Consider the following 18676-nt stretch of genomic DNA (forward strand, 5'->3'; position numbering starts at 1 on the left):
ACCATCCATGATGTAAGCACATCCCAAGCATAGCCATGCACACAAAAACCAAAGAGAAGACAAATGCAGCTCCAAGTTTTCATTTTGTAAACACAATCTGGAAAAAACTAAGACTGATGAAAAGTGCTGTCAAGGAGCTTTGATAAATGGGCACAGATTTGGATTTTTAATTACTTTTAAAGTAATCGCAGAAGCTTCAGACTAAACATTTCCCTCTAAGAGGAGATGCAAAAAATAGGACAGTCTGTTACATCAGTTTCCCCAAAGGGCTATTAATACTGCACACAGCACTGGAAATGTTATGTCTGGCAATATTAAGATCGTGAAGGTGCGACCTTCCTGAGACGAGGTGACAACAGGTATTTATTATATGATGGGGTTGTTGTATCCTTTTAAAACAGAGTTCACAAACTCTTTCCATTCAGTTATGCCTACCACAACCATGAACAGGCTACAGTGAACCAGAAAGTAATAGCTATCATCTGGTAAGAGCTTTTCACAGTAACCAACACATCTTCAGAGGAAGGGAGATAAGCATTACCCATACTGACAGCTGGGAATCCTGGTAGGTATATGCTCTAGAAAGCAAAGGCCATCATAAAACTTGCGTTAAATATTTTATGGCCTCAAAAAGACAGTTCCTGCACACACACACTTACTTCTCCAACTCCAGCTGGGTCTTGAGCTTCTTCTTTGCTCCCATGGTGAGGGATTCAAACTTATTCAGATCTTCCTCAGTAAGGCTCAGAAACTTGTAAAGAAACACAATGCGTGCTTAGTTTTACAGCCTGGAATGCTCTTATTTACAGTTTCAATAGAGATCAACTCTGAAAGGCAACTTTAAAGCCATTTTTTAACATATGTTAATTCAAAGAAACTCTCTGCTCTAGTTTTTGGTTATAGAATCAGTGTAGACAGAAAGTGTGAGAAACCAGCACAAAAGAAAGAACATCTGTAGATTAAATTTAATTAGGTGTGTGCTTATATTAACTACTCACAATAAAGATGGAGTAATTTGTGTACATATTAAAATAGAATTTTGTGCTATAAATGGGTTTAAGGATCTGATTCTCTGAAAAAAAACCCACTCTAGTTTTCCTAGTTGTGTTGTTTAACACAAAAATCAATATGCAGTCATCTCACCAATTTAATTAGAAAATATACTCAAAAATTAAATCTTATCATACAGACATAGAATATGAAACTGTAATATATACATTTATAATGTAATGAAAATCAAAGCCAGCAGAGTATGCATAATAACACATGCTTATTTAAAACACACTAGAATATGCACTAGAGAACAAACACTATATATTTCCCTCACATAATGAAGAAAATCGAATCAGAAGACTCTGGTAACAGATTAGAGTTAAATCCATCCAACATTCTACAACCAGCATAAAGCCACTCCAATCTGGACCTGGACCTAAGCAGTTGCTCCACTGGAGGGCGTTCAAGGCTAAAAAACAGAAAGATCCCATGAATTTCATAGATGGAGCTGGGTAAATGCTGCAAAGGTATTCCATTTAGATAAAACCCAGCACACAGAAGTGTCATTTGTGACTCTTATTGTGCAAATATAGAAGTGGTTGCTTTCCCACACGAATTTCTCCAGAAAACAAAAACCTCACGTTCACTTACAGGTACATGCACACTGATGTTCATTTCAGAAGTCTCTGAATCTATTCTCTAAAATCAGGATAACCAAATATATTTTGGAGAAAAATCCACCAAGAAGCAGAAATAATAATACAAAAAGCCCCTACAAATTTTAGTTATGTGCTGCACATCAAAGGGATGAATAAGGAGCCAATGCAGAGCTCCTGAGGCTACATGCAAGATGGATCTTCAAGCATTCAGTGAAGAATTCTGAAGCAGGAGGCAGCTGTGGAACAGCTCAGGCCCCGGACACAACACAGAGCCAAACAAAAACGTTCTCATCACAGTATTATTGCTTCAAGAGAGCAAAACATTCACAACACTTGCCAATAACTTCTGCAATTGTCAATGCAGATGTTTGCAGCCCCTCTCTCTGCACTAGAGAACATGAGTATGATTTAAAAGCTAACTCCCTTCTCTTAATCCACTGCCCTACCTTCTCCATTGTGAGCTGTTTGAAGACAGGATAGTATTTGTGCAACCGCAGTTTCCTGAGCCAGTCTAAGATCCCGTTTTGCTCCTGTGTCTGAGGAGTTTGTGGACTGGAAGACATTAACATGGGTGAAGAAGAGGTGTCCATCTGGGTGCGATAGGCCAGCGATGAGCCAGTACCTCCTGCATGGGAACAGTGGGGTAGTGCAACGGGAGCAGCAGCCGAGTGTTGAACGTGATTCTGAGAAGACTGAATGCCAGCCACTCCACATATAGGTCTGCAAAAGAGTAATACAGTTCAGTTTAGCACACTGAATTTGTCTCACCCATGGTTCAGCTACTATGGCCATGCAAATCTACCACTTCCAGGATTTCTAGGAAATTCTGAACTGTTGGATTCAACTTGGGAGATTTTGTATCTCTGCTGTTCAATACCACAATAAAAACAGTGCAGCTTAGGGCAAACAGTGTTACCTTCAGCTTAAGCAGAGGTTTCCTTCTATAATCACAGATAATGTACGGTCTACTACCTCTGTGTTTAAAAGAAGTTTAGAGAGAATGACCATAGTTTATTGTAATTCTTTGCATTATTAAAAAGAAGCCCAAATATAATCCTGTGGAAATTTTTACATGTGGAAGTGGCAAAATAACCCACAATATTGGCTCCTTGGAGGGTCCTGTTTTTGCAGAAGAAAATGAAAATTGCCTCTTCAGAGAATGAGTTCTGAGTTTGTTAAATCCTAACAAAAGGCAAGGTAATTTCTTTCCTCCCAAGGCTGATTTCTGCCTCCCCTGGAAGAGGTCTCCTCTTCCCTCTGAAATGAAAACCCCTGCTGTACGAGGAAACATTCAAACATGCTGTAGAGAAAAAACCCTTTCAGAGATGCTCTAGTCTCCATTTGACCACAAAGACCTGTACTAGGGATGACACACCTACGATTCAGATACAAAACAATTCCTTCTAAGTATGTAATTGAGACCATTACCACTTCTGCAGTAAGCAGCGGATCACAAAGAAATCATCCATCACCACAGCTCAGCATTGAAGTGTTGATGCCAACTGGCAGCTACAGCTGTAAACCTTTAGAGAAAGGCTGCTTAGAGCAGGTTTTACTGCCATCCAGCAGGATCACTGCAATCTTCTGATCTTATCTCCCATGTAACGCTGGTCAAAAGGTTTCCCCAAATTCTTCCCTGAACATACAAATTTCTTAGGGCAAGACAGCCACTGCTGATTTCATAACTTCCAAGGACAGATAGTTCCTGATGTGACGGGGTTTTGCAGCTAACCAGAACAAACGTAAACATCATAAATGTTTCACCTTCCAGATGTTCCCAGCGTGGTTCCTACTTTATAAAGGGAGGGGTTGCCAGGATCTAGAAACAGGGAACAGAAGTTACAAGTGGCATCTGTTTATGACATTTGCGTCTGTACAAAAAACTTTGTTTTCAAGCTTTATTTAAACTTACTCGAACTCTGAAGTTGCTGTGAAGGAGATGAAGTGCTGAAGAACTTCCTAACGTGGTCGTTTTTCACCACATGCGGAGGTAACGGTGCCAGATACCTGCATGTTCATCAAAAGCAAACACCCCCCCCATTCTGTTATGTTTGATCTGGAGCTGCCTATATAGTCACGATTACAGACTGTAAATGACGTTTTGAAACTGAATTGGAAATTTTAAAACTAAAACATAAAAGACCTTTCAAATTAATAACACCATGAAATACTGAATCAAAGCATGGATGTTCTTACACTGAATACTACTTGAACACGTTACCACTGTGTTGCTTTCACTCTCTTCAGTGTTTCGGTAAAGATGCTTCATTTAGGAACACTGAATGCGTGTAAGGCAGAAAATGTTCAAATATAAACCTGAAAATTTCCTTTCAAATTCACGAATCTGAAGACCATAAAATATAGACGTATCTGTTATTTCATTTTCTCCTCTTGGAGATAAACAGCAGATGCAGAGTCTGGCAGTGTAGGGAAAAAGGCTGTAAAACTTATGTCACATTTGCTTTGGGATTGCCGTGCCTCTTTTGAGGGAAAATCTCCTAAAACTTTATAATGTATAAAAAGTGTGTTCCATCAACATGTATAAACTTCTCATGGTCATGCAAAAACTTTTGCCAAATCTACAGATGTCAAAAACCTACAGAAAATGGTTTTAAAAAGACCATTTTGACTGTATCTACAATTTTTAAGTGTCTTTGAGTAAAAAATAACTCAACTGTACACATGCACACAAACGCGCTTTCCACCTTGAAAAATCACAGTTAAATTTCTGAATATTTCACCCATGCAGCATTAAACAGAACAGCTTCTTTCTCTGCTCCAGAGATGCAATCATTGCTCTGTGAACACAGATTGCTGCTCCATTAACCTAGATTTGCAGAGACTGTTACAGGCTGAACAGCAGCAGCATGCATTCTCCCTTACCCTCCCTAAGTCCTGTCAATGGTCTGTGATCCTCAAAGCACAGAAGGGACTGTATGAAACATTAATGCTGTTTGCCATTAAAAATAATCTAGGCATGTACCTGCTGGCTCTGACTATGGAAAATCAATATCCATGGTGGCTCTGCCAGCCTGGACTTAGGGAAAATAGGTGTTTAGCAAAAGCTCTAACAAAAGTTAATTAGTATTTTAAAATGCCATTTAATCCTTTGCATAAAGACAGTAGTAGCTGACAATAATTTAAGTCCTTCACATCTTCCTAGCAAAACTATCGTGGTATTTAGAAAGACAGAACTGATGTGACCTGCCACAGATGATGATTTTTTAAATGGTGGTTCAGATTAGATAATGGCCAGGTGATTTGTGATAATGTGAGAAGGTACTATCTAAGGCTTTAAAAACATCTTAGCTGCTAATGGCTTCCACAAACCTAATGGCTATTATATATACATACATATATATATACACATACCTACCTTTTAAAACTTAAAGTAAAATAAATACCATGACAACCTAGAACTGAGACAATACAAAAACTCTCTAAAGGGGTAAGGGTAAAAAAGAAAATGCCCACAACCCACCCCTGAATACGGAAGGAGGACTATTCAGGCAGCTGTATTTTTCCTGAGTTTTCCGGCTATTTTTTGAGCCCAAACCAAGCTTCTGCAAAGCCCATGATCCTCTATTTGTTTTGAATAAGGAATTAGGAAATGTCAGTTCTCCAGGAAGCTTAATACTGAATATTATTACCATCTGTATTTCTGAAGAAAGAATTCCTAGAAAATTCTTCCATGCTGGAATTAGTAGAACATCAAGAAATACTGCTCAGGATGAGCCTCTAATTTCTTGAAAGTAATTTAGAGTAGGAATATGTTATTTCTATTTCCTGGGGTTTTTTCTTCCAGTTGGTGAAAAAAGCCAAGTGTTAAGGAAAAAAACCCACAACAACAGAAATCCCAGCATACCTAAGGTCCGATTCCAGGTCCATGTGGTTCCGTTCTAGGTAAAATGAATCTGGACCAGCTAGGCAAGGAATGAATTTCTCCAAGTTTTCTTCGGGATACAGCTGAGACAGCTAAATGTGGAGGATATTACAAATAATAAGGGAAAAGAAGACTTGTTACTCATACGAGAGTCAATGTACGGCAATTTATAAGTCAAACATTTTATGAAATTCAATCTGTATTATCTCAGCATATCTACAAAATGTCATTTGACAAAACTACACAGAGGGATAAAACATCTTCCTGTGTTCAAAGTGTTTTTGATATCGCCTTTACCTTTGAGATAAAATCAGTCACTTCAGAGGAAGATTTGGTTACCAACGTCACTGAAGAATCAGACCACAGGACCTTAGGAAGTAAAAAGTATTCAGTTTAGTAACTAATGGGTAGGGACTTAAGTTTGGTTCCAAAAGATCAATTATGGTTATGAAATGTCACCCTCAGACTGCAAGAGAGTTTGTAATGTGTGACAGCAATAAGGAAAATCTCTCTTTTGTGCACAAGTAACTATTACTCAGTCCTCCCTTGCTGCCTGGTTCTTGCTGTTATTATACTTAACAGCTATTCTGAATGCTTAAAAAAGCACTTCATAGTTTACACAGCCATTGCATGCTGCAGACGTCCAGTGTTAAGCAACAGACTACTAAGTAATGGAAATCTTTTTCTCTCATTACTGTTAAAGAAAACAGCTGGTTTGTAGAATCTGATGTTCAATAGGAACAACTTGCCACAGCACAACAGTGCCTATTTATGATTAATCAACTCCATATGCCATGTGAAGTTGAATATGGCAGCAAATCACTGCACTGCAAAGAAAGGCCAAGCCTTAGAAAGGAAACCTGAAGTTCCTGCTCTAGCTACACTCTTTAGACACCATCTTGTATATGCCCTAGAAGAAGGAAAGGGTTCAGTCTCTCTTCCCATATGCATTAAGTCACTACATTCTTAGATACAGACGCTTTATTGCACGGTAGATGATTACTTTAAGTGAGCCAAAGCCAGGATTTCTTGGCACAAAGGACATCAGCATGAGACCAGCAAATGGTAAATGCCTTCAGACTTCAGGTATCTGTTCATGGTGTCTGGGAAGCATATGGAGCTTCAGCAGTTCTATAGGGGAGGAAGCTGGATTTATGCATTAAGAATCAGGCGACCATCTTCTCACATGACACTAGTTTCAATGACAACTGAAAACATGCACAAAGTTTTTCCAGCCATCAGAATGCTGCCAAAAAGACTGGTGAGAGGAGAGTATTTCAAAATACATTACATAATGGAGGAATTTCCTCTCTGAAGAGCTATTACACAAAAAAATAATGAAAAAGAAAAGACAAAGAGAACTTAAGCAGTTTCTGATTTTACAAAGCCTGTGGGGGTTTTTGTTGGGTTCTTCTTAACGTTCATGATAAACAAGTATTTTTTTTAGAATTCATGAGAAATTTCAGAAAAATCTAGAACTTTTTCTTTCTAGTTTTGTAATAACCCAGTATTTGTTATGACTTCCATTTTGCCAACTGGTTATAATTTTTAATACTTATAAAACAAAAATATGAATCATAAATGCAGAGAACAGTAACATTACAAAGCGATGCTGAAAACACTAAACTACTCTATTGACCTTCTATTCCCAAGCTGCTAAACAAAACATTTAATAGTTGGGTTTCTAACCGAGCAAACAGCAATTTATTAGCTCAACTAAATTACATCCTATTCCTTCAGCTATAAGCTGTCAAGTGAAATACTGGTAAAAGTGATTTCTGGTATTTACAGAAAAATTCACAATAGAAAACGATGTTTCACAAAACACTAACATGTAACTACATCTTTCATAGCGATTTTTAAAATCCCTTGAAAAACTCCCTTCTGATATTGATGTTTGGAACAATCATGGGATTTGGAAAACGCAGAACAATATCAAGCCACGCAGAGGTTAATGCTGTCAGCATCACAAGCAGATGCTGAACTGATCTTGGGTGGCAGTTTTAAAGAGTAACTTTTTCTTTTTGATGAAATTGCAGAGGATTGAAATTCTGCTGTCTGTTTTCTTTCGGGTTCTCCTTTCCTCACCGTTTGGCTCCGCTGCCTCATTAAGCAAACCAAAGACATTTTCTGGGCTTTGCATTCTGAATTTTGGAATACATCGCTCCAACTAGATGGAAGAAAAGCAGTTTGCCATTCTGCCATTAACACGAGGCTTCACACAATGAAGTCATCCCTCCACAGAAACTGTGAGCAATGACAGGACCTCCAAAAGCTGCGTGAATAGAAGGGGAAGCCACTTCTCCCAGCAGCTTGTGGCTAACCACCCTCATTCCTAAGAAACTATTCTCACTTCCAGTTTGAATTAGTCTGGCTTCTATTTTCAGACCTCAGTTCCTGTTATGCCTTTTTCTGCTAGATTAACACCACCTTTACAGAGTAACATTTTCTTCCCTTTGAAAACGCTTTTAATAGGATACTGAAAATCATCTTTCAGTCAAGTTCTTTTAAGTCTCTCACTACATGGCATTTTCCTCAAGCTTTGAATAATTTCCAGGGCTATTTTCTGTCCTTCTCAACACTCTTTTTACAATCAGTAATGGCAGAAGGATACAGCACAGTCTCACACTCCCCTCTGTGCTGAATGCAAAGATAAATGACCATCCTACCTGTTCTCCAGTAAGTGCAGCAGTGCCCGAAGAGTCTACATTCTCATTTGTCCAGATTAAGACTTAAATTCTTTCTAGCTTCTGCATTCAGCACAAGGGTAACTGTTCTGTAAGTGTGGCGTGATATTTCCCCCTAAATATATACTTAGCCGTAACTTGCTGCATTAGAGTGAATGCATCTATTTTGCCTGTGTTCCACTTACCAGACAATCTCTGCATCACCCACTTATGTTCATAACAAGCCATTTATGACTACTTCCAAATCACTGATTAAAAAATAAGACTACCATTTATCTCAAAGTAGCTCCACTAGACCAGTTTCTGTGATCTAGCTATGAGGTTTGAGGATTTCTTCAACTCCTCCTTAAGTATTATTATCCTCCTTTCTTTCATAGTAGAAAACCAACCTTACCTCAAAGGAATATTCAACATTTCTTTCATTCTTCTTGTGTGCCAGTCCCTTTAATTCCACTTTTTCAACACTCACTATGAAAAAACAAAGAGATAAGAAGAATGAGGCGGATATTCATAAACGCATGCAAAAGTGATGACTCTCTGATAGTGCCAGGACTTGCTCTGAGAGCACCTCATACTCATAGTAGTGCTTTGGGTGCACAGCTCAGGTAGGAAGGTTGATACCACTGCTGCATGATGCTTTCAACTCCAGCCTTAGCAAGGCTTTGTCTTAACAAATACCCAACAATACACCAAATGCAAAGTTCATCATGGTGTTATCATACCATTCATCTATATAGTAACAGTGTGCTACACAAACTGCATGGACTTATCCTAATAACATCAAGCAGCAAAGACCATCCCTCTGAGGGAAATCTGGCACACAGAGAAACGAAGACAGGCAAAAGCCTCCATGTTTTCAGAGGCTGATTTTGCAGGGAGTTTAGCGTGGGTTTATTGCTGCACTGACATCATGACAACTCCTCGACCGCAGTTTCATGGAAAATTTCAGCTTCAATTACTGCAATTCGAGTAAGTTGTAAGTAAAAACAGGATCTTACTGTGGAAAGGGTTGAGTAACAGCACAGGTCACTGCTTCCATCTCTACATCTGGTACACAGCCGTCAAAGACACGGACTTAAGCATCAGATATTCGATATACTAAATTCTTGGAGACTCTCACTTCCCCGCACACACAGAAATTCCACCATGCTAAACTTTATGAAGATTATTTCACTGACTTTTTATTTGTCTTGCAAATTTCTCCTGTCTTTTGACTGCACGCATGGGGATACACACACAAGGAATCCTTCTTACAAAAAGCTAATGTACATAGCTTAAATATTCAAAAGCAATTATACTAAAACAAAGTCACTGGAATTTTTCCTCCAGGTGAGGTGCCTGAAGGAACGCATGCTGTGTATATAGTGTCTCACTTAGTGCTTCTCACAAAACCCAGAGATCTACCATTTTGTTTCTGGTGAATCACCATTTACAACACGTTTACCTATTCTCAAGGCTATTTATACACTATATTACCTGTAAGACTCAAACTCATGTTTATCACATAGTTGCAGAAGAGTTGCAACGCAAAAAGCCATAGCGACCGCACTACAACAGGCAACCTGTGTCATCAGCCTCACGTCTCCCTACTCCCCACAGTGAGCTTGATTTTCCTCCACCTCGAAACAATCATGACTTGAAGTCTTTATTGTGGCCATTCAAAAACTCTTTGTGTGTCCTGTTCATTTAAAAGTGTTCCAGCCCAGTTCTTGTCTCTTTTAAAGACCTCCTCTTCCACTCTCATTTATTTGCAGTTGAAATTTTTAGAACGGGCAAGTTTTAAATAGATCTACAGATGTTGAGATGCCCGTCTTTAAAATGCAGAATTAACATTCCTTTTACGACCATCTCAACCGCTCCTTCTCCATGTAATTCCCAATTACAGTAACATAAATCCCTGAGCTTATGAATAACGTTAATTCATTACTCTCTACTTTCTCCTGCATATTATGCTTTTTGTAGAGATTTGCTCCTCTTAAAGTTTTCAGTGGATTCCTCACCTGCTTCCAAAATGATTTTATAGTACTACTGAGCTGGTACATTATGTGCTGAGCGCCACAGGAATAAATGTGCATGCCAGGTGTTGACGAGCTATCTAGACAGTATAAGTGGCATAAACATTTTAGCATACACATGGTACAGAGGTTTTCTTGCTATTTTAAGGAAAATCTATCTCAGTACACTTACTTAAGAGATTTCAGGCCACCCCTAATTGTGATCACAGTTAAAATACACTGAGTATTGGTTAGAATTGTATGTGCTTCAGAATTGTAATTAGAAAGAACTCATGAAGTGGATATTGATAAGGGGGATCACCATGCAGCTGGTGAAACAGCTGAGGGATGAGCAAAGAACTTACAGAAAGCCTAGTGTCAACTGCTGCAGCATCTGTTCTTGGAGGAGGATAAAGAAAGCCAGAAAGACATTGCAAGTCAAAGCCTAACAAAGATATAACAAGTGTTCCTCACCACTTGTCATCCATAGCAAATCCAGCGTCACTTTACTGAAACTGTTCTTATCATTGGCATTTCTACAGTATTCAAACCCCATCTCTTTACCTATCCATCTACAGTAATTCAGGTAAAATAGGATTACCTATCGATACAAAAATCAAGCTATTGCTTTTTTACTACATGGGCTAATAACAGACCTTAAACGACCTCACAGATTTTGTTGTGCTGATGGTTCCATGACCTCCTCATGCTAAAGTTCTGGTCTGAACTTGCCCAGTTAATAAAATCTGCTGAGTGAATTCACCCTCTGGAAAATGACTGCAATTAGCAAAGTGAACCATTGGGTAGTTCTTTCTGCACCTTGTAGCAATTCTAAACCTAATCTTGTAAGATTAGGTCTGTCCTAGAGCATGAAATATAGTTCATTGTGCTGCAGCAATATGCTTCTAGGGACAACTGACTAGATAATTTCTAATTATAGGAAGTGCTCCAGTAATTTTCTCCCAATTATCTAATACCATGAAAAATATAATCTATCTAAAAAATCTTCAGAGTTCATGTTTAATTTGTCAAGTTGCATGTTTTTGTTATGTAGCTTCTCAGATACTCTTTGTATTATTTATGTTGCAGTTGGTTTTATTAAAATAAGCTTCATAAATGTACTGTGAAGCTCAACTTTATTCAGAGCAATCAATTAAATAATAATCAGGAAGAAAAGGGTGCCATCTACCAAGCAGAAGTGAGTGGATATTAAATTTGCTAACTAATAATAGAGTAAAAATATATTTTCTTTAAATTGTATTTACTATCAAAAGCATGGGAAAATGCTCAAAAAGCTGACTCCATCCAGTATCTTTATAAATGATTCCATCCCCAGAAAACCTTTGTATGGAATGAAGGACACGTGAATGCTGTTTGTCTTTTCGGGATGCTGAATTCAACAAAAAACAAGCTTCCCAACCCAGGGGATAAAAAAAGTCAAGTCACTATTTCTAATACAGGAGATAGCCAGAGACAGCATATCTGCACTTCTTTACACCTGAGCTTAGAGTCTGGAACTAATCCAATGGGAGCTCATCCCCAAGTAGTCCAGCTATACTCTGCGCATCAGGCTTTGCTGTTGTGCATGGGGCAGGAACCACCAGAGCAGCTTGGCAGGACATCAGTCACAACACAACATCTCAGAGACATACCTTACTGCCTGCTCCCCTCTCCCAGCACTTTCCTGTAAAATGATCCAAGAAAAGCGCCTGTGTATAAGTGTGCACACCTGCCTCACTGCTAGGCTAAGCTCCATTGGCAGAGGGGCACAGAAGACTTTCATCGTGGAGATTCATCCACAATTACCTAGGGAATTAAGGCAGGGAAGTGTCAGACAAGATCACAAATGACATATGAAGGGGGTAAAGAAATACACAGGAGGCTGAGGCCTTTGGGTTACAAGTGCCTTCCAGCATCATTCAGAAAAGGGCAGAGTACTGCAATGTATCCACATACATGCATGTTCCACTTCCTATGCACCCATGTGCAGTTAGTAGGAACCAGATTTTTCACTAGCTGAGCCTCTGCTGTTTGCTGAAGTCTACCTTGAAAGGGCAGCAGACACTACAAAACCATCTTCATTCACTCACACATTTTCTGTAATCAAATTTCCCAAGTTGAGTTTTCTTTTTTTTTTTTTTTAATATTACTTTATTTGCTGCTTTCTTTTACACACAAAAGAGAAGCCTTCTTTACGCAGTTTTCAACTGTACATAGGACTGTATCAAGTATGGAAGCTTGCATTCGAAATACAGAACACAGGCAGAAATCACACCCCTGGCCCAAAAATATCAAGGTAAAAGATTTAGTGGGTTTAAAGACATTTTATTCAGTTCTGTTTTCTTCATGCCTGGGATTTTTACCCATTTGACTGGTATTAGTGCATTTGTCATCAATCAGTTGAGTTTTTTCACGAAGGCACAGACAACTCCTTCCCTCTTCTTTATGACCTCATATTCAACCCTCTGGCTTTCCTGACACCAGCCCCTGACCAGCCACTCCCTGTGACAGAGCAGGATCTTGGACTTCCTCCTCCCAAAATGTCAGCAGCTACATAGAGTGAAAAGAGTCAAACTCTTTAGGATTAGCCACTCCTGGCAGGTCAGAGTAAAACACACAGTGGATATGGGCAAGAGCGGAGGAGGCATCATCTCTGGACGCCACCTTAATACCCCATTGTAGGCTGGGGTTTTTGTAACTCCCTTTTTTCAGCTTGTGGATCAGGCCCCTGTTAACCAGTAAAAGGACTGGAAAATCAAAGTCTCAATCTACACTGAGATATTTTTCCTATTCCTCCTGAAAAAGTAAAAAATTTGAGTTAATCACACGTGCTGATTGAAGGCTACACTTTTTTCATAATATCCAATATTTCAGCCTTAACACAAGAACTCTAGAATTAAATCAAAGATCCATTTCATCTTTCACTAGTTTTATTGTGTGTATCAGTACAATTTGTACCAGTATGTGTTATCTTTGATTTCATTAACAGCTTTAAAACAGCACTTTTTTTTTTTTTAAGCCATTTTCTTTACTGAAAGAAAACATACGTGAGAGTCTAGAGCTTCTTCTGTACAACACTAGATGAAAACCACAGAGCAGGAGCACATCACAAGAGCTGAGCAACTGAACAACATTGAAACTACCAGGAAGAATTTAGCACATCGTCTGAAAGAGTAATTATACTCCATATCTAGCTCATTATTTTCCTTTTTATTAAATCACTGCTTGTAGGTTTATGGTTTTTGTGGCATGCAGCATGGAAATACTGTTCTCCAGCATTCATGTAGTAAAATTTGAGTGTAAAGACACTAGGCTGGACCTGTACAGCTCAAGACAATGGTACCAGACAAAAAAGTAAAAATAAATCATAGCATTTATGTAAAGCAGGAAAAAAATCTTAACTAAAATCCTTTAGTTTGTGTTACACGAGAGGCCAAGTACATACTCACAACTGATGCTTCTGGATTTAAAGATTTATTAATTTTCATTCATGAAGTTTTGCCTCCACAGAAACAGGCATTCAAACACAAATACAGCCATTGAATTTTTGCTGAAAAGTTCTACTTAACAAAAGGGAACTAATAAAATACTTTCCATATCCTTATTTACACGGAAGTGGTAACCAAAAATGCAAAGCCAAGGCTTTCATATGCCAACTCCTCTTGTTTTGCTAAAAGAAGTACTTCAAAAGGAGCATTACTCAATTACTGTTGTACATTAGACATCAGAAGGTAATCCCAAATGACTGCCCGAAACTGGAAACAAAACTTCACAAAGTCTCCCCACTGAACTCTCAAACCCACCATTATTTACATTCCCATACATACAGACAAAGGAAGGGGAGGAAAAAACACAAAGTACAGTTTATTTGCTAATTTCAAAGCTTATTTTTGGCTACAAGCACATGAAAGTAAAGTTGCTGGCAACTGCTTTTGTTTAACAGCTATCAACTGAATTGAATTAAAGCAGAGAAACTGCTCCCAAGAATGAGCTAAAGATGTTTGGGTTTTTTTATCTGCCTGTTTTCAGAAAGATTCCTGCTTTCACGTTTCTCATCTTTAGAAGCTTTTTATCTAGGCTAAGATGGAGAATGGAAAAAAACTAAGATCCACTCTCCTTACCAGCAAACACATTGAACCTCATCTGCCACAAACACACAAGGCTAAGTTTTCTCATCAACTAAATACATTTTATTTCCTACCCTGCTACTTCTCATAAATTATTTATTAACTAGAATACTGGAAGCCTAAAGAAAACTTGCAGATCAAACACTGGGTTTTCAAAGCACATATGGAAATGGTTGACCAAAGTCTATAAAATGAGCAGATAAGAGAGAACTGAGATCTACATAACCCCGGTATTAATCAGCAACTTTCAGAACCTGATGTTAATGGTACATCCCAGGATGTCAAATAAGGTCAGTCTCATGTTTATTTACTAAACCCCCTTATATATCAGAGATTTAATAGTAATTACAAGAATTAACTTGTAATAGTTTTGTCATTAAAGCCAAGAAAGGACTGGCACTGTTGATCTGTCCCCAAGACTCCTTTAGAGGAAGATTTCACTGGAAGCATGTCCCCAGAGCCTCACTTCAAACTTTGACCTAACAGGTTCTGAATCACTAAATGTTAAGAGGATGACACTGAAAACATTCAGCTTGAACTCGGCTCAATTCAACAGCCAGCAAAAGCAACCCTGGATTGTTTCATGACTCATTAACTCACAAACTAGTCCTTTTAAGAGATACCAATCGGCATCAAAACACTGATGGGTCAGAGTCCAAATAATGGAATGACAAAAGAGGCTCTTTTCTACGAAATAGTTTGTACTTACAGAAACCGTGCTTCTGGGGAGGAAAAGAACATGAAAAGACAGGAAACAAAACATTTTTAGAATGTAAGTGCATCAAAAAATTAAAAAGCATGATGTAAATTTAACTTAAATGACAAGTGTATATCACTCAGTTATGAACTTGTCTATCCACAGCTATACTAGAGGGTAAAAAGCTTCCACTTAAGCGCATCAAGAACTACCTTTAGACTATTTCCTTAAAAACAAGGGAAAGCAGGTAGGGATGTGTTTCTTTCTGAAAATGAACTTATTTTAGTACCTAGAAAAAGTCAAACCTAGGAAAGGATGAAGAAATTTCTCTACAGTTCACTACATTGAGTTGTCATGTAATAATGACCTTTCATTACTACATTAGTGAAGAGAAATGACATCTCATTCTCAGAACTCTCCAGACACAGCAGGGTAATTTATTAAGATATTAACCTATTTTTATATAATACAGTGGTTATGGATTGAGAACACATGTGAAGAGGCATAACTGGGACACTGAAGTGATCCCAAAACTTTGGTATGAAAGCACAGTGAGGTCTTTGCTTATTTTCCTTTATCAGGTATCTTCAAAATCCTCCATTGTCCTGGTTTAGCAGTAGCAGTCATTTTTTCTACTTTTGCAGCACTGTGTTTTTGACTTTCGGCCTGGGAACGGAGCTGATAACAGTGATGTTTAGACTGACCAAGGACTTTGTGAGTCTCATGCTCTGCCAGGGAGGAGGAGAAGCTAGGAGGAAGCAGGGACAGGACACCTGACCCAAACTAGACAAAGAGGTATTCCATACCACAGCACGTCATGCCCAGGAGGTAGAACTGAGAGTTCCTGGAAGGGCTGGATGACTGCGGGGTGGGGGTGAGGTACCGGTTGGTGAGCGGTTGTATTCTCTTCCTTGTTATTTCCTTTATCATTATTACTATTAGTGGTAGCAGTAGTGATTTGTGTTATACCTTAGTTATTAAACTGTTCTTATCTCAACCCGTGGGAGTTGCATTCTTTTGATTCTCCTCCCCGTCCCTCCAGAAGCGGAGGGAAGAAAGGTGGGGGGGGAAGTGGACTTCGTGGTTCTGATTTACGGCCTGGGCTTAAACCACGACATCCATGAAGCCTGGCTCCTCCAGGAAATTACGGACTGTGTTCCAGGGATGAGACTACTACATGTACAATAGCTCTGAAACTTAGTGGTGATAACTGCAATACAAAAATCATTGAAACATTCTTGAAAAGAAACTGCACATTCACCTAGACATCAAACAGAGCAAATTCTTTCAACCAAGTATCCTGTAGGAACTAATTTTGCTAACACAAACTCAGAAGACAGGACTAATTACCATCACAGCTTTCATTTACAAAAACAATGGAGGGAAAATTTAGCAGAGGACAAGAAGGGGCCTCTGCTTCTTGCCTGAAGCTGGTCAAGCAGTGTGTCATAGCACATGATTCAAGACCTACCGGCTAGCAGTTACTTAGCACGTCATCGTATCACTTGCTGCTTCCTACATTTCCACTTTCTGGCTTTTACTTCTCTTCATCTTAAGAGTTTGTGGTTCCTTAAGAGTCAGTGCTAAGCTGAATATCTTCTCTTACTAAGAGAGATTGTTTTATGGAGAAAAAGAGAGAAAACAAAACTCAAGTTTAAGGTATGCTAACTTGTTAAAACCCAGTTCAGCCTTGTAATGGGGTCCACCACCCCATTTTCGGTTGGTATCTCTTAAGACTGAAAGTAGAAGAGCAGACAGCAGATTTTCTATGGTGTCTGCTTAAAAAGGAAGCTACGGCTAGGAAAAAACTCATAACAAGTTTTACTAGTTAGCAAGAAAGTCTTCTGGCTGGCTGCTGCCACACAGGAAGGCACTGGAAATTAAAGCTTTGTGGACATCATGAAAAAAATTCTGTTAGCAGCAACATCAGCAGAAGAAATGCTCTTAAAACTGTCATTTTCCTTGTCAGAAATAAGGATTCTTCCAATTTAGAGAACAGGATCACAAACAATACATACTTGTAACATGACTTTCAAGTGACAATTTTCCTTTAATTTAAAAGCAAGACTTAAGTGTATGAACTGCAATATTCCACAGGAAATAATTACACAGCTTTTATAGAAAATCAAAGACATCAGCTTGCTTTTGGCAGCATACAGGAAGCAGTAATACACTGAGACTGTATCACTCACTCCCAATCAAGCTGGTAGTTTTCATGTTCCTGCTATTTCCTGTTTGGCTTGTTTAACTTTCCAACTAAGTGACCTTCTTATGTTTCTAAAAAAGAGAAAAAAAAAAGACAAGATAGATATTACAAAAACAATCTGTGTATCTTAGCTTTTAAGATTTAATTGAATTCATACATTGTTTTGAGCCCACTGAACAACACTGTCAGCACTTCAGCCAACCGCAAAAGCCGATCAACCTAAAGAATGGTTTCGCAACTTCACTGGATTCAAAAAGCTTAAATAAACTGAAAAGCTGTCAGTGCTGAAGGCTGGAGAAGACTCCCATCTGGACAGGAAAATGTAAACCCCAGAAGAATCAGTCAGCTGCTTTCAAAAATCAAGCTACAGCGTCAAAAACCAGCATGAAGGCTTTTCTTACCCACTACTTCAAGCCAAAAGCACTAACATTCACATTGCTGCCGAGCTGCCTGCCACTGCCACTGAAGAGAACTGCCTTACAAGTTGCCTTGTTTTCTTTTCTAAGGCCAGAAAAAGCTTTTGCAGAATAAATTACCCAGAAAGGGCTGCTGTATTGGACATATTTGTGTAGCAGCTCCACTGCCTTACTAAATCTGAGCACCAACACATGTTACTAAGCAGGTGCTGTGCCTTGAAACATATACTTAACCAAGGATATGCTGTTGAAATATATATAATAACGCTCTGGGCTAAAGGAGAGCTACAATACAGAGCCAAGAGAGTCTGCAAGAGTTTTGACATTAGCTAGGGACAGCTGAGCAACAGGTAAAACATAATTTCTTAATTCAAGTAGCTCTAATCAAGCAAAGATGTATTTCTTCGTACTATCACAGAACATATCCAGAAAGAAATGCTTAACTATGTTTTTTAATACCATGGAAACACTCCGGCATTTTCAAGCATGATTTTAGGTAAATACTTGCAAACACTGAAAGCTTAGAGAGATCCTACAACAAATTCAGACTAGCTGCAGTGTTTGCAAATAAGCATGTGGTCAAATGTTACTGCTTGGTGGTTGGGGGACTGCTGCATTTTTAAAGGATTTCAGAATTTAATTGGTAAAATATATTTACTGCCTAATTCCCCAAGCTGGCTAATTCTATACATATCAGCAGCTAAGTAACTATTTTCATACAACTGTGAAAAGCATGTGTTGAGTTATGAATGCAGCTGTGTACTTAAATTGCCTGGAGATCCAGCCCAGTGCCTGGCTCATCTTCCTTCTCCAATTTAACTACATTTCTCTTTTCAAAAGTTCCCCTGTAAAAGTGACCATAAGCCCAAAGGCTCAGTTTGAAGGCAGCATCAGTAACCACTGACATACATTCTTGTATAGGCAATTAAAATAAGCAGGCTGCCCATATCTAATTACACAGCCCATGGCAGTAAAAATATCTCTGCAATCAAGAGAGATGTTCAAGTTAGCATA

The 18676-nt window shown here is 38.7% G+C and overlaps 1 protein-coding gene across 2 annotated transcripts in view; it reads right to left on the reverse strand.

The window, feature by feature from the left end:
* Positions 1-18676, reverse strand: part of ZCCHC14 (zinc finger CCHC-type containing 14) — a 55055-nt gene that overhangs the window by 8720 nt on the left and 27659 nt on the right. For both annotated transcript variants that reach the window (XM_080638130.1, XM_080638131.1), the window contains exons 3-9: positions 8617-8690; positions 5833-5904; positions 5518-5627; positions 3565-3659; positions 3417-3471; positions 2099-2372; positions 660-751 (exon numbers count right to left, since the gene is read on the reverse strand). In XM_080638130.1, the coding sequence (XP_080494256.1) occupies positions 660-751; positions 2099-2372; positions 3417-3471; positions 3565-3659; positions 5518-5627; positions 5833-5904; positions 8617-8690 (772 nt within the window). The remainder of the gene's footprint in view (positions 1-659; positions 752-2098; positions 2373-3416; positions 3472-3564; positions 3660-5517; positions 5628-5832; positions 5905-8616; positions 8691-18676) is intronic.

Source organism: Psittacula echo (genome assembly GCF_963264785.1).
Source record: "Psittacula echo genome assembly, chromosome: Z".
Lineage (NCBI taxonomy): Eukaryota > Metazoa > Chordata > Aves > Psittaciformes > Psittacidae > Psittacula > Psittacula echo.